This window comes from Lithobates pipiens, unplaced genomic scaffold (genome assembly GCF_037356315.1).
Source record: "Lithobates pipiens isolate NorthernLeopardFrog02 unplaced genomic scaffold, aLitPip1_a1.2 Scaffold_18, whole genome shotgun sequence".
Taxonomy (NCBI): Eukaryota; Metazoa; Chordata; class Amphibia; order Anura; family Ranidae; genus Lithobates; species Lithobates pipiens.
The window spans coordinates 655219689-655236567 of NW_027507758.1; the positions used below are offsets into that span (position 1 = coordinate 655219689).

Sequence of the window (16879 nt, forward strand, 5' to 3'; positions counted from 1 at the left end):
GCACTATTCCTCCCACTGATACCAATGATGGGGCACTATTCCTCCCACTGACACCAATGATGGGGCACTATTCCTCCCACTGATACCAATGATGGGGCACTATTCCTCCCACTGACACCAATGATGGGGCACTATTCCTCCCACTGACACCAATGATGGGGCACTATTCCTCCCGCTGACACCAATGACGGGGCACTATTCCTCCCACTGACACCAATGATGAGGCACTATTCCTCCCACTGAAACAGATAATGGATAACCTGTGGATTTATAAGCTGTGTGCATATTCTGAGCTTCAGTTTTGTAAAACCACAGTTTTTTATTGTAAGCTAATGTCATCCTGATAAGCATGCAAATAGAAACCTATTTTCTATGCAATCTACAGAGAAAAAGCATTGAATTGTGTTCATTTTAAAATAACTAATGTTACTGCAAAAAGTATAATTTTTTCATTAATAATAATATTAATAGTAATAATAAAAGTATACAGTTTATTCTGTAATTTGTCCCATTTATGATAACCGTAACATTCCTTTTCTATTACAAAGCATGGCAAAACTGTTTTGTTTTTATATATTTTTTTTCACATTTTTAAAATGTGTCATTAAAAAATGTAAATAACAAAATAAAATAAAAAATAAAAAAGTCTAAGTATTAATGGTAATAAATAAAAAAAATAAAAAAAAATAAAAAAATCAGCAGCAATATATCAGGAAGGAGGTCTGATTCTGGGAGTATTTAAAGGGTTAATTAGAAACACATTTAATGTATTTATTTTTTTGAACTGGCGGGGCGTGCGTCCGCTGAGCGCATGTGCAGATCAAAGGTCACTGCTATGAATGAACAACATAAAAATGAAAATGCTGCGAGCGTCAATTTAGACAGGAGACGCGAGAGGAGCCCATTTACACAGAAGATCTGATTTGCTAATATTTGCCGCCGGGGAATTTACAATCGGAGAAACAAAAGCTTGTAAAACCTAAAGTTTTTTTTTTAATGTATATTTATTGAAAAATTTTTAATCAATACAAAAGAGTTGTAAATACGTTACAGTATTCATTAATATTGGCTAAACATAGCAATGGCTAAAGTTTTTTTTTTTTAAGGGCGTACATTGAAAAAAAAAAAAGAAAAAAATATGCCAAGCAGGTCTTTTTCAGCGGTCACTATATTTTTTTTTTTTTCTAATTATGTTTAACCACTTGGCGCCCAGGCCAAGTCTGACATTTCTCTCCTACATGTAAAATTCATCATTTTTTTTTGCTAGAAAATGACATAGAACCCCCAAACATTATATATGTTTTGTTTTTTTAGCAAAGACCCCTGGAGAATACAATGGAGGTCTTTGCAACTTTTTATCTCGCATGATATTTACGCAGCAATTTTTCAAACACGTTTTTTTTTCAGAAAAAAAAAAAGTTTCATGCTTTAAAAAAAAAAAAAAAACTGCAAAGTAAAGTTAGCCTAATTGTTTTGCATGATGTGATAGATGAAGATACGCCGAGTAAATAGATACCCAACATGTCACGCTTCAAAATTGCACGCGCTCGCGGAACGGCGCCAAACTTTGGTATTTACAAAATCCCCATAGGCGACTCTTTAAAATGTTTTACTGGTTACATGATTTGAGTTACAGAGGAGGTCTAGAATTATTGCTCTCGCTCTAACGTTCACGGCGACACCTCACATGTGTGGTTCGAAACACCGTTTTCATATGTGGGCGGGACTTACGTATGCGTTCGCTTCTGCGTACGAGCTCACGGGGACAGGGGCACTTTAAATTATTTTATTTTTTTTCTATTGTTAATTTTACTTTTATTGTTTTTAGTTTGACACTTTAAAAAAAAAAAAAAAAAAAAATGTGATGACTTTTATTCCTATTACAAGGAATGTAAACATCCCTTGTAATAGGAATATGGCACGATCGGACATATTTACATTGAGATCGGGGGGGGGGGGGGGGGGAATAAGACACCACATCTCACCTCTAAAAATCAAACCTCTAAAATAAAAAAAAAATGAAATTAAAAAATTAAAATAAAAACGATCACGGCTTCCCAGCCGAGGCGGCGCCGTTATTTGAATGCAGAGGCCGGGCGTGGCGTCATAACATCGCGCCCGGCCTCCGAACGATCATAGAGACTCTGCCGACCATCTGGTCCGCCGGAAATCTCTATGATTATTATCTGGGAGGCCGGCGGATCCTGTGACCGACTCACCGATGGAAGCGGTGAGTCGGTAAGAGCGCCGGAGGGCGGCGGGAGGGGACGCCGCTATGATCGTTCTTATGGTGCAGGGAATCGCCGGCTGAAAATGGCGATATCTGAATGATGTCTGTGGCCTCGGGAATCATTCGGATATAACCCCCGAAAGTCGAGGCCGTCTCGGGACGTACCTTGGGCGCCAAGAGGTTAAATGAATAAATTGTCGCCGATTGATTGATTAGCACAGAGATGATGTAATCCATGCACAGAGCACTCTGGGATCAATATGTAATCATCTATTGTGTAGGAGATACGTCCTGAGAAATGTAATCGGAGTTGCTGATTGGCTGATGAGTGATTAAATACAAAGTAACAATCGTTACATCATTTTAGTTCATTGCTTTGTAGATCACAGGGGTGACGATCGATCTGCATGTGACAGAAAACGATTTTTAAATAAAATGTAATTCTATTTCACCCCAAATTAACCCCAAATGAACCCCGATCATCCGATCAGCCGAACCCCTCCCTGCCCTTTTTTTTCCCTCATTAATTTGTAAACAAAATTTTCCTTTTCATTCATTTTGTTTATTTATTTTCCTTGTCACGACACACACTCACCGGCCACTTTATTAGGTACACCTGTTCCAATTGCTCGGTAACACAAATTGCTAAATCAGCCAATCACACGGGAGCAACTCATTGCATTTCGGCATCTAGACGCGGCGAAGACGACTTGCTGCATCAGAATGGGGAAGAAAGGGGATCTCGGTGACTTTGAACGTGGCATGGGTTGTTGGTGGCAGACGGGCCGGTCTGAGTATTTCTGGGATTTTCACACACCACCATCTCTCGGGGATTACATAGAATGTGGGGAAAAAGAGAAAATATCCAGTGAGCGGCAGTTGTGTGGAGGAAAATGTCTTGTTGAGGTCAGAGGAGAATGGGCAGACTGGTTCCAGATGATAGAAAGACAACAGGAACTCCAATAACCTCTCGTTACACCCAAGGTATGCAGAATACCATCTCTGAACACACAACACATTCAACCTTGAAGCAGATGGGCTACAGCAGCAGAAGACCACACCGGGTGCCACTCCTGTCAGCTAGGAACAGGAAACTGAGTCTACAATTGGCACAGGATCACCAAAATTGGACAATAGAAGACTGGAAAAACGTTGGCTGGTCTGATGAGTCTGGATTTCAGCTGCAACATTCAGATGGTGGGGTCAGAATTTGGCGCATGGATCCATCCTGCCTCGTATCACCGGTTCAGGCTGGTGGTGGGGGTGTAATGGTGCGGGGGATGGGGTATCACCGGTTCAGGCTGGTGGTGGGGGTGTAATGGTGTGGGGGATGGGGTATCACTGGTTCAGGCTGGTGGTGGGGGTGTAATGGTGTGGGGGATGGGGTATCACCGGTTCAGGCTGGTGGTGGGGGTGTAATGGTGCGGGGGATGGGGTATCACCGGTTCAGGCTGGTGGTGGGGGTGTAATGGTGTGGGGGATGGGGTATCACCGGTTCAGGCTGGTGGTGGGGGTGTAATGGTGTGGGGGATGGGGTATCACCGGTTCAGGCTGGTGGTGGGGGTGTAATGGTGTGGGGGATGGGGTATCACCGGTTCAGGCTGGTGGTGGGGGTGTAATGGTGTGGGAGATGGGGTATCACCGGTTCAGGCTGGTGGTGGGGGTGTAATGGTGTGGGGGATGGGGTATCACCGGTTCAGGCTGGTGGTGGGGGTGTAATGGTGTGGGGGATGGGGTATCACCGGTTCAGGCTGGTGGTGGGGGTGTAATGGTGTGGGAGATGGGGTATCACCGGTTCAGGCTGGTGGTGGGGGTGTAATGGTGTGGGGGATGGGGTATCACCGGTTCAGGCTGGTGGTGGGGGTGTAATGGTGTGGGGGATGGGGTATCACCGGTTCAGGCTGGTGGTGGGGGTGTAATGGTGTGGGGGATGGGGTATCACCGGTTCAGGCTGGTGGCGGTGGTGTACAGGCACCCCCCCCCGGTCGGTCAGTCACCAGCCCCGCTCTTACCCCATCTAGGTCACAGGCAGCGGCTTCCCCTGCTCCTCCGCCTCGGTGGCCAATGGGATCGCTTCTCTGCTTGGCAGTTACTGCAGTTGTTCCAGTGCTGAGTAAATGAGGCAAGGGTTCACTTTACAAAGAATACCCAATCATATACAGGGAAAATTGTAATGCATTTTTGTTTGCATATGATTGGATGATGGAAGTCAGCAGAGCTTCCCCTCGTTTACTAAGCTCTGGAGCAACTGCACCTGCAGAGTACTCAGTCTATTTGTCTTTAGTAAATCTCCCCCAATGCATCTTTGTATCAGTAGTGGGGTACAAATGAAACACTGATGTCATTTTTGTTGCAATCCGCGTGTCCCCCCCCCCCCCCGCCCGCTGTGTGTCGTCCCCCCCCCCCCCGCCCGCTGTGTGTCGTCCTAAGACGCAGTGACAGTCCCCCCCAGAGAGGGAGCCATCATGTCAGATAAGGTTTTACAAGGGTGACAGTGAAATGTTTGTGCTCCAGATGAGGTTTATTGCGCCTCCAGCCTGGGATGGCGCTCTCTCAAAGGTGAGAATGATAAGAGGCGGTTTATGGTCGGCGGGTTATCAGACACAAGCCGGGGATATAAAAGCCGGGCGTCTTCTCCAGCCATACACAGCGGTTTCTACCCTTCCACCGACTATGGGGGGGCAATACAGAGCGACCCTCCGCCTCCTCACTCTGCTTCTTCTACACCTGGCCAGAGGTAAGTCACAGATAAGTTATTATCGGGAACTTTATCATTCATGGCTTTAGGACCCCCCTCCAGTCCTTGGCACCCCGCTATGTGGTATCAGTGCACATTATATTAATCCCAAAACTAAAAATGTCATATATTGCAGCTTATCGATCACTAGATGTGGCGGCTGCATTCGTTTTCTTTTTTTTTTTTTTTTTAAGCTTTTTTCCACCCTCTGTTTTCTCCTGGTGATCGGGCCAGTAGCGCACCTCTGTATAAGAGCGCCACCTCTCTACATGAAGGACTGGGCACTTCCACCCGGCGGCACCGAGGTTGTGGGTTCAAATCCCAACCACAGTGCTACCCGCATGGAGTTCGCATGTTCTCCCTGCGCCTGCGTGGGTTTACTGCGGGCACTCCGTTTCCTCCAACACTACAAAGACCTGCTGGGGGGTTAATTGGCTCCGGATTAAATAGGTCCCAGTATGAGTATGTAGGAATGCGAGTTAGAGCTCCTTAGATACAAAGTAACATTGTTTATAAACATTGATCAGACGGGAGATGGAGAGATACAAAATAACATTGTGTATAAACATTGATCAGACGGGAGATGGAGAGATACAAAAAAACATTGTTTATAAACATTGATCAGACGGGAGATGGAGAGATACAAAAAAACATTGTTTATAAACATTGATCAGACGGGAGATGGAGAGATACAAAATAACATTGTGTATAAACATTGATCAGACGGGAGATGGAGAGATACAAAGTAACATTGTTTATAAACATTGTTTAAACAGGAGATGGAGAGATACAAAAATTTTATTTTGTATCTCTCTATCTTCTGTCTGATCAATATTTATATACAATGTTACTTTGTATCTATCTCGTGTCTGATCAATGTTTATAAAGTAACATTGTTTATAAACATTGATCAGACAGGAGATAGAGCGATACAAAGTAACATTGTTTATAAACATTGATCAGACAGGAGAGAGATACAAAGTAACATGGTTTATAAACATTGATCAGACAGGAGATAGAGAGATACAAAGTAACATGGTTTATAAACATTGATCAGACAGGAGAGAGATACAAAGTAACATTGTTTATAAACATTGATCAGACAGGAGATAGAGAGATACAAAATAACATTGTTTAGACAGGAGATGGAGAGATATAAAGTAACAATGTTTATAAATATTGTTTAGACAGGAGATAAAGAGATACAAACAATATTACTTTGCATTTCTTTCCCTCCCATCTGATTAATGTTTATAAACAATGTTACTTTGTATCCCTCTATCTCTTGTCTGATCAATGTTTATAAAGTAACATTGTTTATAAAAATTGATCAGACAGGAGAAAGAGAGATACAAAGTAACATTGTTTATAAACATTGATCAGATAGGAGAGGGATAGATACAAAGTAACATTGTTTATAAACATTGATCAGACGGGAGATAGAGCGATACAAAGTAACATTGTTTATAAACATTGATCAGACAGGAGAGAGATACAAAGTAGAATTGTTTATAAACATTGATCAGACAGGAGAGAGATACAAAGTAGCATTGTTTATAAACATTGATCAGACAGGAGTGAGATACAAAGTAACATTGTTTATAACATTGATCAGACAGGAGATAGAGAGATACAAAATAACATTGTTTAGACAGGAGATGGAGAGATACAAAGTAACAATGTTTATAAATATTGTTTAGACAGGAGATAGAGAGATACAAGCAATATTACTTTGTATCTCTTTCCCTCCCATCTGATCAATGTTTATAAATAATGTTACTTTGTATCCCTCTATCTCGTGTCTGATCAATGTTTATAAAGTAACATTGTTTATAAAAATTGATCAGACAGGAGAGAGAGAGATACAAAGTAACATTGTTTATGAACATTAATCAGATAGGAGAGGGAGAGATACAAAGTAACATTGTTTATAAACATCGATCAGACGGGAGATAGAGAGATACAAAGTAACATTGTTTATAAACATTAATCAGATAGGAGAAGGAGATATACAAAGTAACATTGTTTATAAACATTGATCAGACGGGAGATAGAGAGATACAAAGTAACATTGTTTATGAACATTAATCAGATAGGAGATAGAGAGATACAAAGTAACATTGTTTATGAACATTAATCAGATAGGAGAGGGAGAGATACAAAGTAACATTGTTTATAAACATCGATCAGACGGGAGATAGAGAGATACAAAATAACATTGTTTATAAACATTAATCAGATAGGAGAAGGAGATATACAAAGTAACATTGTTTATAAACATTGATCAGACGGGAGATAGAGAGATACAAAGTAACATTTTTTATAAGCATTGATCAGACTGGAGATGCAGAGATACAAAATAACATTGTTTATAAACCTTGTACAGATGGGACATTTGACTATTTGTATATACAGTGTTTGCTCGGATTGCCTTTGTTTTCAGTGCATTTGTACAATTTCTTGAAAAACTAAAGTAAAAAATATGCTGCTGTAATTTCTGGAGCTTTTCAGAAATGTGTCCTCCAACTCAATGAACCCTTCACATAGAATGCTGAATAATGAATTATCATTCACACAGAAAAGCCAGGTACTGTTTGTGTTGTGTTGGGTTTTAGGGTGTAGAAGGGTGCTATGCAAGAGCTCTAAGGTTGAGCGCTGGTTTAGGGATGACACAGTCGTGTGTTCACAAATGTCTGACACAGATCAGCCCCTGCTGCGGCCTCTCAGCTCATGACTTTCTATGAAGTCTGATCACTGGCGGGACTGAGGAAATGCTTCCTCCTGCTTGCAGCAGACTGATGACATTATCTCAGCCAGGGCAGTGATACCGATTCTATAGTTTGTGACAATTTTAAGAATTTCTTCGGACTTGTAAAGATCCTAAAAGTTGTGTGAATCTTTAGATTTTGCAGAGAGAACCTCGGAAAACTTCTGATGAGGAAAATAAACATTCATTCCGAGTCATTATCTGAACGTTCCAAATACAAATGTTCACTAAACATAAATAACAGTAAAATCTCTTTGATCTGCGGATCGTGTGGGAAATTTTCTGCCGACTCCAAAGAAAACAAACAAGAAATTCACATTTATTCACCTGCAAAAAAAGGAATTTAAAGTTTTATTTTTTTATTTTTTTTTAAATTAACTTAATCTGTATTATAGGAGAGCAGAACAAAAAAACACAAGGGGTGGGGGCAGAAGGAACACGTGCCCTGTACAGAACTTTATTATATAGAGGGGGCGCACCTTCCCTGCCTCCCCTTCAGATCCTCCAGATGCCACCTTGTGCAGAGCCCAGGATTGGGCATCCTGCATACAGTGGGGGGTGAAGGAGGGGCTGCACCCAGCATGGAGAGCAGAGCGAGCAATGGGGCCCCCATCACCACCATGTGTAGCCCCTCCTCCTCCACACTGGGACTAGGGGCTCCTATGTGTGTATGGGGGCTCCAGGGTTGTTTGTTCACTTTATTTACCTTCTCCAGCAGAGCGGAGATGGGGGTCCCCTCTTATCACCTCCTGCACCCTTCCTGGATGGGGGTCCCCTTCTACTAGAGGTGGGGAGGGGGGTTCCTGTATTCCTGGATGGGGGTCCCCTTCTACTAGAGGTGGGGAGGGGGGTTCCTGTATTCCTGGATGGGGTCCCCTTCTACTAGAGATGCAGAGGGGGGTTTCTGTATTCCTGGATGGGGTCCCCTTCTCATAGAGATGTTGAGGGGGGTTTCTGTATTCCTGGATGGGGGTCCCCTTCTACTAGAGGTGGGGAGGGGGGTTCCTGTATTCCTGGATGGGGTCCCCTTCTACTAGAGATGCAGAGGGGGGTTTCTGTATTCCTGGATGGGGTCCCCTTCTCATAGAGATGTTGAGGGGGGTTTCTGTATTCCTGGATGGGGGTCCCCTTCTACTAGAGGTGGGGAGGGGGGTACCTGTATTCCTGGATGGGGGTCCCCTTCTACTAGAGGTGGGGAGGGAGGTTCCTGTATTCCTGGATGGGGGTCCCCTTCTGCTGGAGGTGGGGAGGGGGGTTCCTCTATTCCTGGATGGGGGTCCCCTTCTACTAGAGATGTTGAGGGGGTTTCTGTATTCCTGGATGGGGGTCCCCTTCTACTAGAGGTGGGGAGGGAGGTTCCTGGATGGGGGTCCCCTTCTACTAGAGATGTTGAGGGGGGTTTCTGTATTCCTGGATGGGGGTCCCCTCTAATCACCCCCTGCACTCCTCCTAGATAGGGGTCCCCTCAAATGTATTCCCCCTGGATGGGGTCTCTTTCTACTAGAGGTGGGGAGGGGGTTCCTGTATTGCTGGATGGGAGTCCCCTCTAATCACCCCCTGCACTCCTCCTGGATGGGGGTCCTCTTCTGCTGGAGGTGGTGAGTGGGTTTACTTTATTGCTGGATGGGGGTCCCTTCTGATCACCTCCTGCATGCCTCCTGAATGTGGGTCCCCTTTTGCTGGAGGTGGGGAGGAGGGTTCCTGTATTCCTGCATGGGGGTCCCTTCTAATCACCCCCTGTACTCCTCCTGGATAGGGATCCCTTTCTACTAGAGGTGGGGAGGGGAGTTTCTGTATTTCTGGATGGGGGTCCCCTCTAATTACCCCCTGCATTCCTCCTGGATGGGGGCCCCTTTCCACTAGAGGAGAGGAGGGGGTTCCTGTTTTCCTGCATGGGGGCCCCTCTTATAACCCCCTGCACTCCTCCTAGATGGGGGTCCCCTTCTGCTGGAGGTGGGGAGGGGGGTTCCTCTATTCCTGGATGGGGGTCCCCTTCTGCTGGAGGTGGGGTTCCTCTATTCCTCGATGGGGGTCCCCTTCTGCTGGAGGTGGGGATGGGGGGTCCTCTATTCCTGGATGGGGGTCCCCTTCTGCTGGAGGTGGGGAGGGGGTTCCTCTATTCCTGGATGGGGGTCCCCTTCTGCTGAAGGTGGGGAGGGGGGTTCCTCTATTCCTGGATGGGGGTCCCCTTCTGCTGGAGGTGGGGAGGGGGTTCCTCTATTCCTGGATGGGGGTCCCCTTCTGCTGGAGGTGGGGAGGGGGGTTCCTCTATTCCTGGATGGGGTCCTGTTCTGCTGGAGGTGGGGAGGGGGGTTCCTCTTTTCCTGGATGTGGGTCCCCTTCTGCTGAAGGTGGGGAGGGGGGTTCCTCTATTCCTGGATGGGGGTCCCCTTCTGCTGGAGGTGGGGAGGGGGGTTCCTCTATTCCTGGATGGGGGTCCCCTTCTGCTGGAGGTGGGGAGGGGGGTTCCTCTATTCCTGGATGGGGTCCCGTTCTGCTGGAGGTGGGGAGGGGGGTTCCTCTATTCCTGGATGGGGTCCCGTTCTGCTGGAGGTGGGGAGGGGGGTTCCTCTTTTCCTGGATGGGGGCCCCCTTCTGCTGGAGGTGGGGAGGGGGGTTTCCTCTTTTCCTGGATGGGGTCCCGTTCTGCTGGAGGTGGGGAGGGGGGTTCCTCTATTCCTGGATGGGGTCCCGTTCTGCTGGAGGTGGGGAGGTGGGTTCCTCTATTCCTGGATGGGGGCCCCCTTCTGCTGGAGGTGGGGAGGGGGGGTTCCTCTATTCCTGGATGGGGGTCCCCTTATGCTGCAGGTGGGGAGGTGGGTTCCTCTATTCCTGGATGGGGGCCCCATTCTGCTGGAGGTGGGGAGGGGGGTTCCTCTATTCCTGGATGGGGGTCCCCTTGTACACAGTTTGATATCTTTGCTCTGGGCAGCATGCCCCAACATGCCCCAGTAGGCCCCAACATGCCCTTGCATGCCCCAACGTACCCTAGCATGCCTCAGCATGCCCCAGCATGCCCCAACATGCCCTAGCATGCCCCAGTACGCCCCAGCGTGCCCCGACGTGTCCTAGTGTGCCCCAGTATGTCACCACGGAGCGACCGCTAACAAGATCATTAATGTGACATTTGTCGCAATTAGGGATGAGCTTTGAGTTCGACTCGAACATTGCCTGTTGGCCTGTTCAGCGAACAGTGAACAATTTGGGGTGTTTGCGGCAAATTCGAAAAGCCGGAACACCCTATACAAGTCTATGGGAGAAATCGAAAGTGCTAATTTTAAAGGCTAATATGCAAGTTACTGTCCTAAAAAGTGTTTGGGGACCCGGGTCCTGCCCCAGGGGACATGGATCAATGCAAAAAAAAAGTTTTAAAAACTGACTTTTTTTCAGGAGCAGTGATTTTAATAATGATTAAAGTGAAACAATAAAAGTGTAATATTCCTTTAAATTTCGTAGCTGGGGGGTGTCTATAGTATGCCTGTGAAGGGGCGCATGTTTCCCCTGCTTAGAACTGTCCCTGCACAAAGTGTCATTTGTGCAGGAAAAAAAGTCATTTAAAATCACTCGCAGCTGTAATGAATTGTCGGCTCCCCGCAATACACAGAACAGTTATTGAAAGTCATTGATAAAAAAATAAATAAAAAAAAAGCGTGGGGTTCCCCCAAATTCAATTACCAGGCCCTAAAGGTCTGGTATGGATATTAAGGGGAACCCCGCATCAAATTTAAAAAAAAATTGACGTGGGGGTCCCCCTAAAAATCAATACCAGACCCTTTATCCAAGCACTCAACCTGTCAGGCCAAAGGAAAAGAGGGGGGGGGGCAAGAGAGCGCCCCCCCTAGAGCCGTACCAGGCCACATGCCCTCAACATTGGGAGGATGCTTTGGGGTCCCCCCCAAAGCACAATGTTGATGGGGACAAGGGCCTCATCCCCACAACCCTGGCCGGTGGTTGTGGGGGTCTGCGGGCGGGGGGCTCATCAGAATCTGGAAGCCCCCTTTAACAAGGGGACCCCCAGATCCCGGCCCCCCCCCCATTTGAAATGGTAAGGGGGTACAAAAGTACCCCTACCATTTCACAAAGAAAGTGTAAAAAATAAAAAGTCCTTTATTAAAAATAAAAACAAGAATAAAAAAAAAAGATTCCAGCGGTGGTAATCCACTCTTGCTATCCAGTGACGGATGATCATCTCTCCGGGGTATGAGTGCTCTCTGTATTACGGGAGCCGACAATTCATTATAGCCGCGAGTGATTTTAAATGATTTCTTTCTTTCAACACTCATCTTTATCTCTCAATCATTTATAATGTATCTCTATTCATCTGCTAAATCTTACCAGGAGATCATGTGACCCCGGCCAGGACTAGAGGGGTTCATTGGGTGACAACACTCTCCTAGTGCTTGGGAATGCAGCCGTGATGTTGTCACTCCACTGTAAAAAAAAAAAAAAAGAACCAAAATGAAGCGTTAGTAGCCAGTGACATCATTGGCGGTATTTCCACCCCCCGAACTGAGCACCGTTGCTATTGCCTTTGCTGTCCTCTGGAGGCATTGCATGCTGGGAAATGTATATTCAAGGAGGCCAGGCTACACAGAACAGCATCGCTCCCAACTGTCCCTCATTCCAGACAATGTCCCTCTGTCCCTCTTTCCTCCTCATTTGCCCCTCATGTTGCTCTGATTTGTATAGTTGTATATAAAATGCACTTTTTATCTATCAAAAAGTCTTTCCCAGTGATTAACTTTTCATCCGATTTCTAAATTGCTGCATTTGTAAATTCCAAAAGCCAATATAAAGGAATAATAGTGGTAAAAAAAAAAGCCCTTGTGGGTTTCACAAATCATTTTTGTTGTATAATTCTCCTTTAAGAGGGCGTGGCAGGGGGGGGCGTGTCCTATGCCTGCATACTTTTGCTTATAGGGGTCCCTCATTCCCATTTCAGAAAGTTGGGAGGTATGGGGTGGCATTGCAGACCTGCCTAGAGGCCCTCTGAAAGCCCTGCTAAATTGGGCTGCACAGGATGATGGGAAAGCATTGTATAACATGACTTAAAGAGTAACTCCACTTTTGTTGAGAAAAAAGCCCCTCCCCCTCTGGGTGGTCTCTGAACATTGCAGGGATTGTAACAAACTTTGCTGCAGATTTCTACATTTGTTATTCTGAAGAAATCCCTGTGTGTTCCTCTGTGTCCATGTGGGAAAGTGATTTTAATGGGGGCATTTAAAGTGGAGTTCCACCCAAAAGTCGAACTTCCGCTTATTTGTTCCCCCCCCCCCCCAGGTGCCACATTTGGCAACTTTCATGGGGGGGGGGCGGGGACCGGTTTTTTATAGGTACCCTGTCACCACTTCCATCGGACCTCAGCTCGAGCGGTTTCATAATCTGAGTGGTTTCATATTTATCAACCAGCTGCTGCAACTGCAGGGCTCTGAGCATTTCCTCCCCACCACATCTGAGCAGCCCATGTGACTATAGAGTCACACATGTGGGCGTATACACATTGACAGGCCACTCTCTCCCTCCTCCTCCATGCCCATTATCTAGCTAAAAACAACGGGGGATGGGATATTACATTTAGATTGATGGAGGCTTCACCTCCCTCCTACTTAAAGGGGTTGTATCCTTTTTTTTTTTTTTTAAATAACAAACATATACTTACCTCCACTGTGCAGCTCGTTCTGCACAGAGTGTCCCCAAACCTGCTCTTCTGGGGTCCCTCGGCGGCTCTCGCGGCTCCTCCCCACATCAGAAACCCCCCCCTGGGAGAAGCGCTCTCCCGGGGGGGGATAACCGAATGCTGGACTCGGCCCCGCCCCCCTGGCGCACATGTCATTGGATTTGATTGACAGCAGCGGGAGCCAATGGCTGTGCTGCTATAAATCTATCCAATCAAGAACCGAGAACCCCGGGCAGTGAGAGACAGCACGTCCCCGCTGGGTCAGGTTCGGGATGACTCGAGGGTTCAGGTAAGTAAAACGGGGGGGGGGGGGGGGCTGGGAGTCCGGTCACTGACGGGTGTTTCTTCACCTTAATGCATAGGATGCAAAAAACACGAACCTTTACAGCCCCTTTAATGCATCCTCTGCATTAAGGTGAAAAAACTTCTGACTTCTGACGCCCAGGCCGGAGGGGGCCGGACACAGAAATCTACCCACCATGTTGTTGCCAAAAAAATAATAAAGATTTGATTGTTGATATTTGTATGACATTTAAAACAGTTTATTGATATTACTTATATCATTTTACTCTGTATTCCAAAGACTGTTTTGTTTTTGACCATGTGACCGGCAGCAGAGGACTCGCAGCTCCTCCTGCTTCTGTTTCCCTGCAGACAGGCTGGGAGAGAGCCGGGGTCATGTGACAGCTGGATATCCATTGGGAAAAAGGGGACTTAGGTGGTTTATTTTATTAAAACAATTAAGGCGCCATTATCCATACAGGGGGTCCCCGGGTTTCCGAACCCGTTAGGGACTGTCCTCCTGTTTGTAAATCGGAAATGTTCGTAAGTCGTCCGCGTATGCGCAGAATGACAATTACGGACATTTCCGATGTTCCGTTGAAATGCCGTTCTGCGCATGCGCGGCAAATTACGGACATTTCCGATGTTCCGTTGAATGCCGTTCTGCGCATGCGCGGAAAATTACGGACATTTCCGTTATTTTCCGTGGCTCCGTCTGGCTGCGCATGCGCAGAACGGCCGATGTCCGCGCAGAACAGCAGAGGGTCCCCGCAGGGCCCGGTTCGTAAGTAGGAGTTTTGTTCGTAGGTCGGGCGTCCGTAAGTCGGGGACCCCCCGTATACAGAAATAGAAGGGAGAATGTAAATTACACAGTGCGTGCTGCGATGCGGAAACCCTGCGAATCCCCTGCGGGTTTCCCGCATCACGCGTCTGCCCCTGGCAGTTCACACTTGCCCTATGCCAACTGCTGGGAGTGTCAGTTAAAAGCTACTGACGCCCCAAAATCAGTTCGCCCATCGCAAGTGCGATCTGCAAACCCCGGTACAGGAATCAGATGTGAACAGCCATGCGATTCCGATTCTGCTGTGGACCAAAAAAAAAAGGGTCCTGTGCGAGTTTGGATGCAGATTCAGCCATACTACCTGTGTGGCTGAGATCGCATCGCACAAGAGATCGCATGTGATTTGCACTGCTGTGCGAATCACATCCATCTCAGACATCGCACCCTCAGTGCCGGTTCACACCAGCGCGATTCCAGTGCCGGTTCACACCAGCGCGATTCCAGTGCCGGTTCACACCAGCGCGATTCCAGTGCCGGTTCACACCAGCGCGATTCCAGTGCCAGTTCACACCAGCACGATTCCAGTGCCGGTTCCCGCATCGCATAGAACTCGCAGGCAGTACAAACTGCCCTATGCAAAACCACTGGGGCGCGTCAATAGAAAGTTAATGACACCCCCCCCCCCCCCCCCCCAGATCGCTTCGCATATCGCATCTGTGAATTCGGATAGGAATCGCATTGGGAGTGAGCATCAAAGCGATCCGATTCTGGTGCGGACAAAAAAAAGGGTCCTGCACGATTTTGGTCCGAATGCGATGCGAATTCAGCCGTACAATCTGTATACAATCTGTAGGGCTGAATTCGCATCGCACAGACATCGCATGCGGTCTGCACAGCAGCGCGTTGTGAATCGCATCCATGGCCTGACATCGCACAAGTATGAACCGGCACTAAGTCCTCTATTATTGTTTCCTGGTTGTAAATCGAATGTAATCTTTTAAAGTTTTTTAATCGATTAATGCTGAGAGCTTAATACATACAGTATGTTATCTTATCAGCACCGGCTTGTGAAATCCTTGTTTCTATGTATATTTTGTATGCTGTTTCCATGTATCGCTTGTAAAGATATTAGTCCCCAGAGGCGGCCATATTTCATTGTCATGTACTGTATATAAGATCTGCTTCCTGTGTATGCGGAGGGACTGTGCTGTGCATTCAGCTGTTTGATCAAAATTTGCAGTAATCTCTCTGCAGAGGTCTGACACACCCCTCAGAGCTGGAGTTCTCCAATCAGCAGGAAAGGGGCGTGATCTTTTTGCTGATTGCAGCGCTATAGGACTGACCATAGGCGTGTGTAGGGGGTGTGCCAGGTGTGCCTGGGCACACCCTAATCACTACATGCAGTGCCGATTCCCCCTATTGCCCGGGCTTTCCCCCCCCACCACGTGTTGCCCCCCCCTCACCCGCCCCCCAGTGCTGCTGGCCTTCCTCCTCTCCCCCGGCTGCTGCAGGGTATGTTTCAAGCTGGAGAGTGGGGGGGAAGGGGCTAAACAATATGTAATTTACCGACTCCTTCCTTTTCTAAATGAACACACTGAACACATTCACTCGCTGAGTTCATTCATAACTGAAGCATAGTAAACTGTGTTTACTATGCATTAAGAGATTAGGCTGAGTGTCTGGAGGTCCCATGCACCACACCCCCTAGTATTCCAGGAAAAGCAAGTATTGAGGAAATAGTTTTATTTTTTATTTTTTAGGTGCTAAAACAACATAAAATACATTTTGTATACAAATATTCAAGTTTTTTTTGTACAAGTTAAAATCATCAATAAAAGAAATGTTATACATGTACGTGGCAGTTAATCCAGTTTACTCAACATGTTTCGCTATATTTAGCTTCTTCAGGAGTAACTTTTGGATGCTACGCATGTAAAACACAAAATATATCAAAAATTAATAAAAGATGAACAAATAACATTTTTTAATATCAATAAATCAGTAAAAGAGCGGTAAAAGAGCAGAAGATAGCGGAGGAGCCCCGGCGAGAAGACCCCCGAAGTCGGAAGAAGACCCCCGGAGCTGTCTAATAAACGACTTTAAAAACCTGTGCTGTGTGTTTTTTTTTTTATTGCCACTTTTTCCCTCAGGTGAATGGGTAGGGGTACGATGTACCCGATACTCATTCACATAGGGTGGGGGGCCGGGATCTGGGGCCCCCTTATTTAAGGGGAGCTCCTGGATTCCGATAAGCCCCCCCGCCCGCAGACCTCGACAACCAACGGGCAGGGTTGTCGGGAAGAGGCCCTTGTCCTCATCAACATGTGGACAAGGTACTTTGGGGGCCCAAAGCACCCCCCTATGTTGAGGGCACATGGCCTGGTATAGCTTGCTCGTCCCCACCC

At 46.6% G+C, this 16879-nt stretch overlaps 1 protein-coding gene across 1 annotated transcript in view; it reads left to right on the forward strand.

The window, feature by feature from the left end:
- Nucleotides 1-4816: 4816 nt before the first annotated feature.
- Nucleotides 4817-16879, forward strand: part of PLB1 (phospholipase B1) — a 200208-nt gene continuing 188145 nt past the window's right edge. The window contains exon 1 of the mRNA XM_077489431.1: nucleotides 4817-4967. Within this exon, the coding sequence (XP_077345557.1) occupies nucleotides 4904-4967 (64 nt within the window). The 5' untranslated portion in view covers nucleotides 4817-4903. The remainder of the gene's footprint in view (nucleotides 4968-16879) is intronic.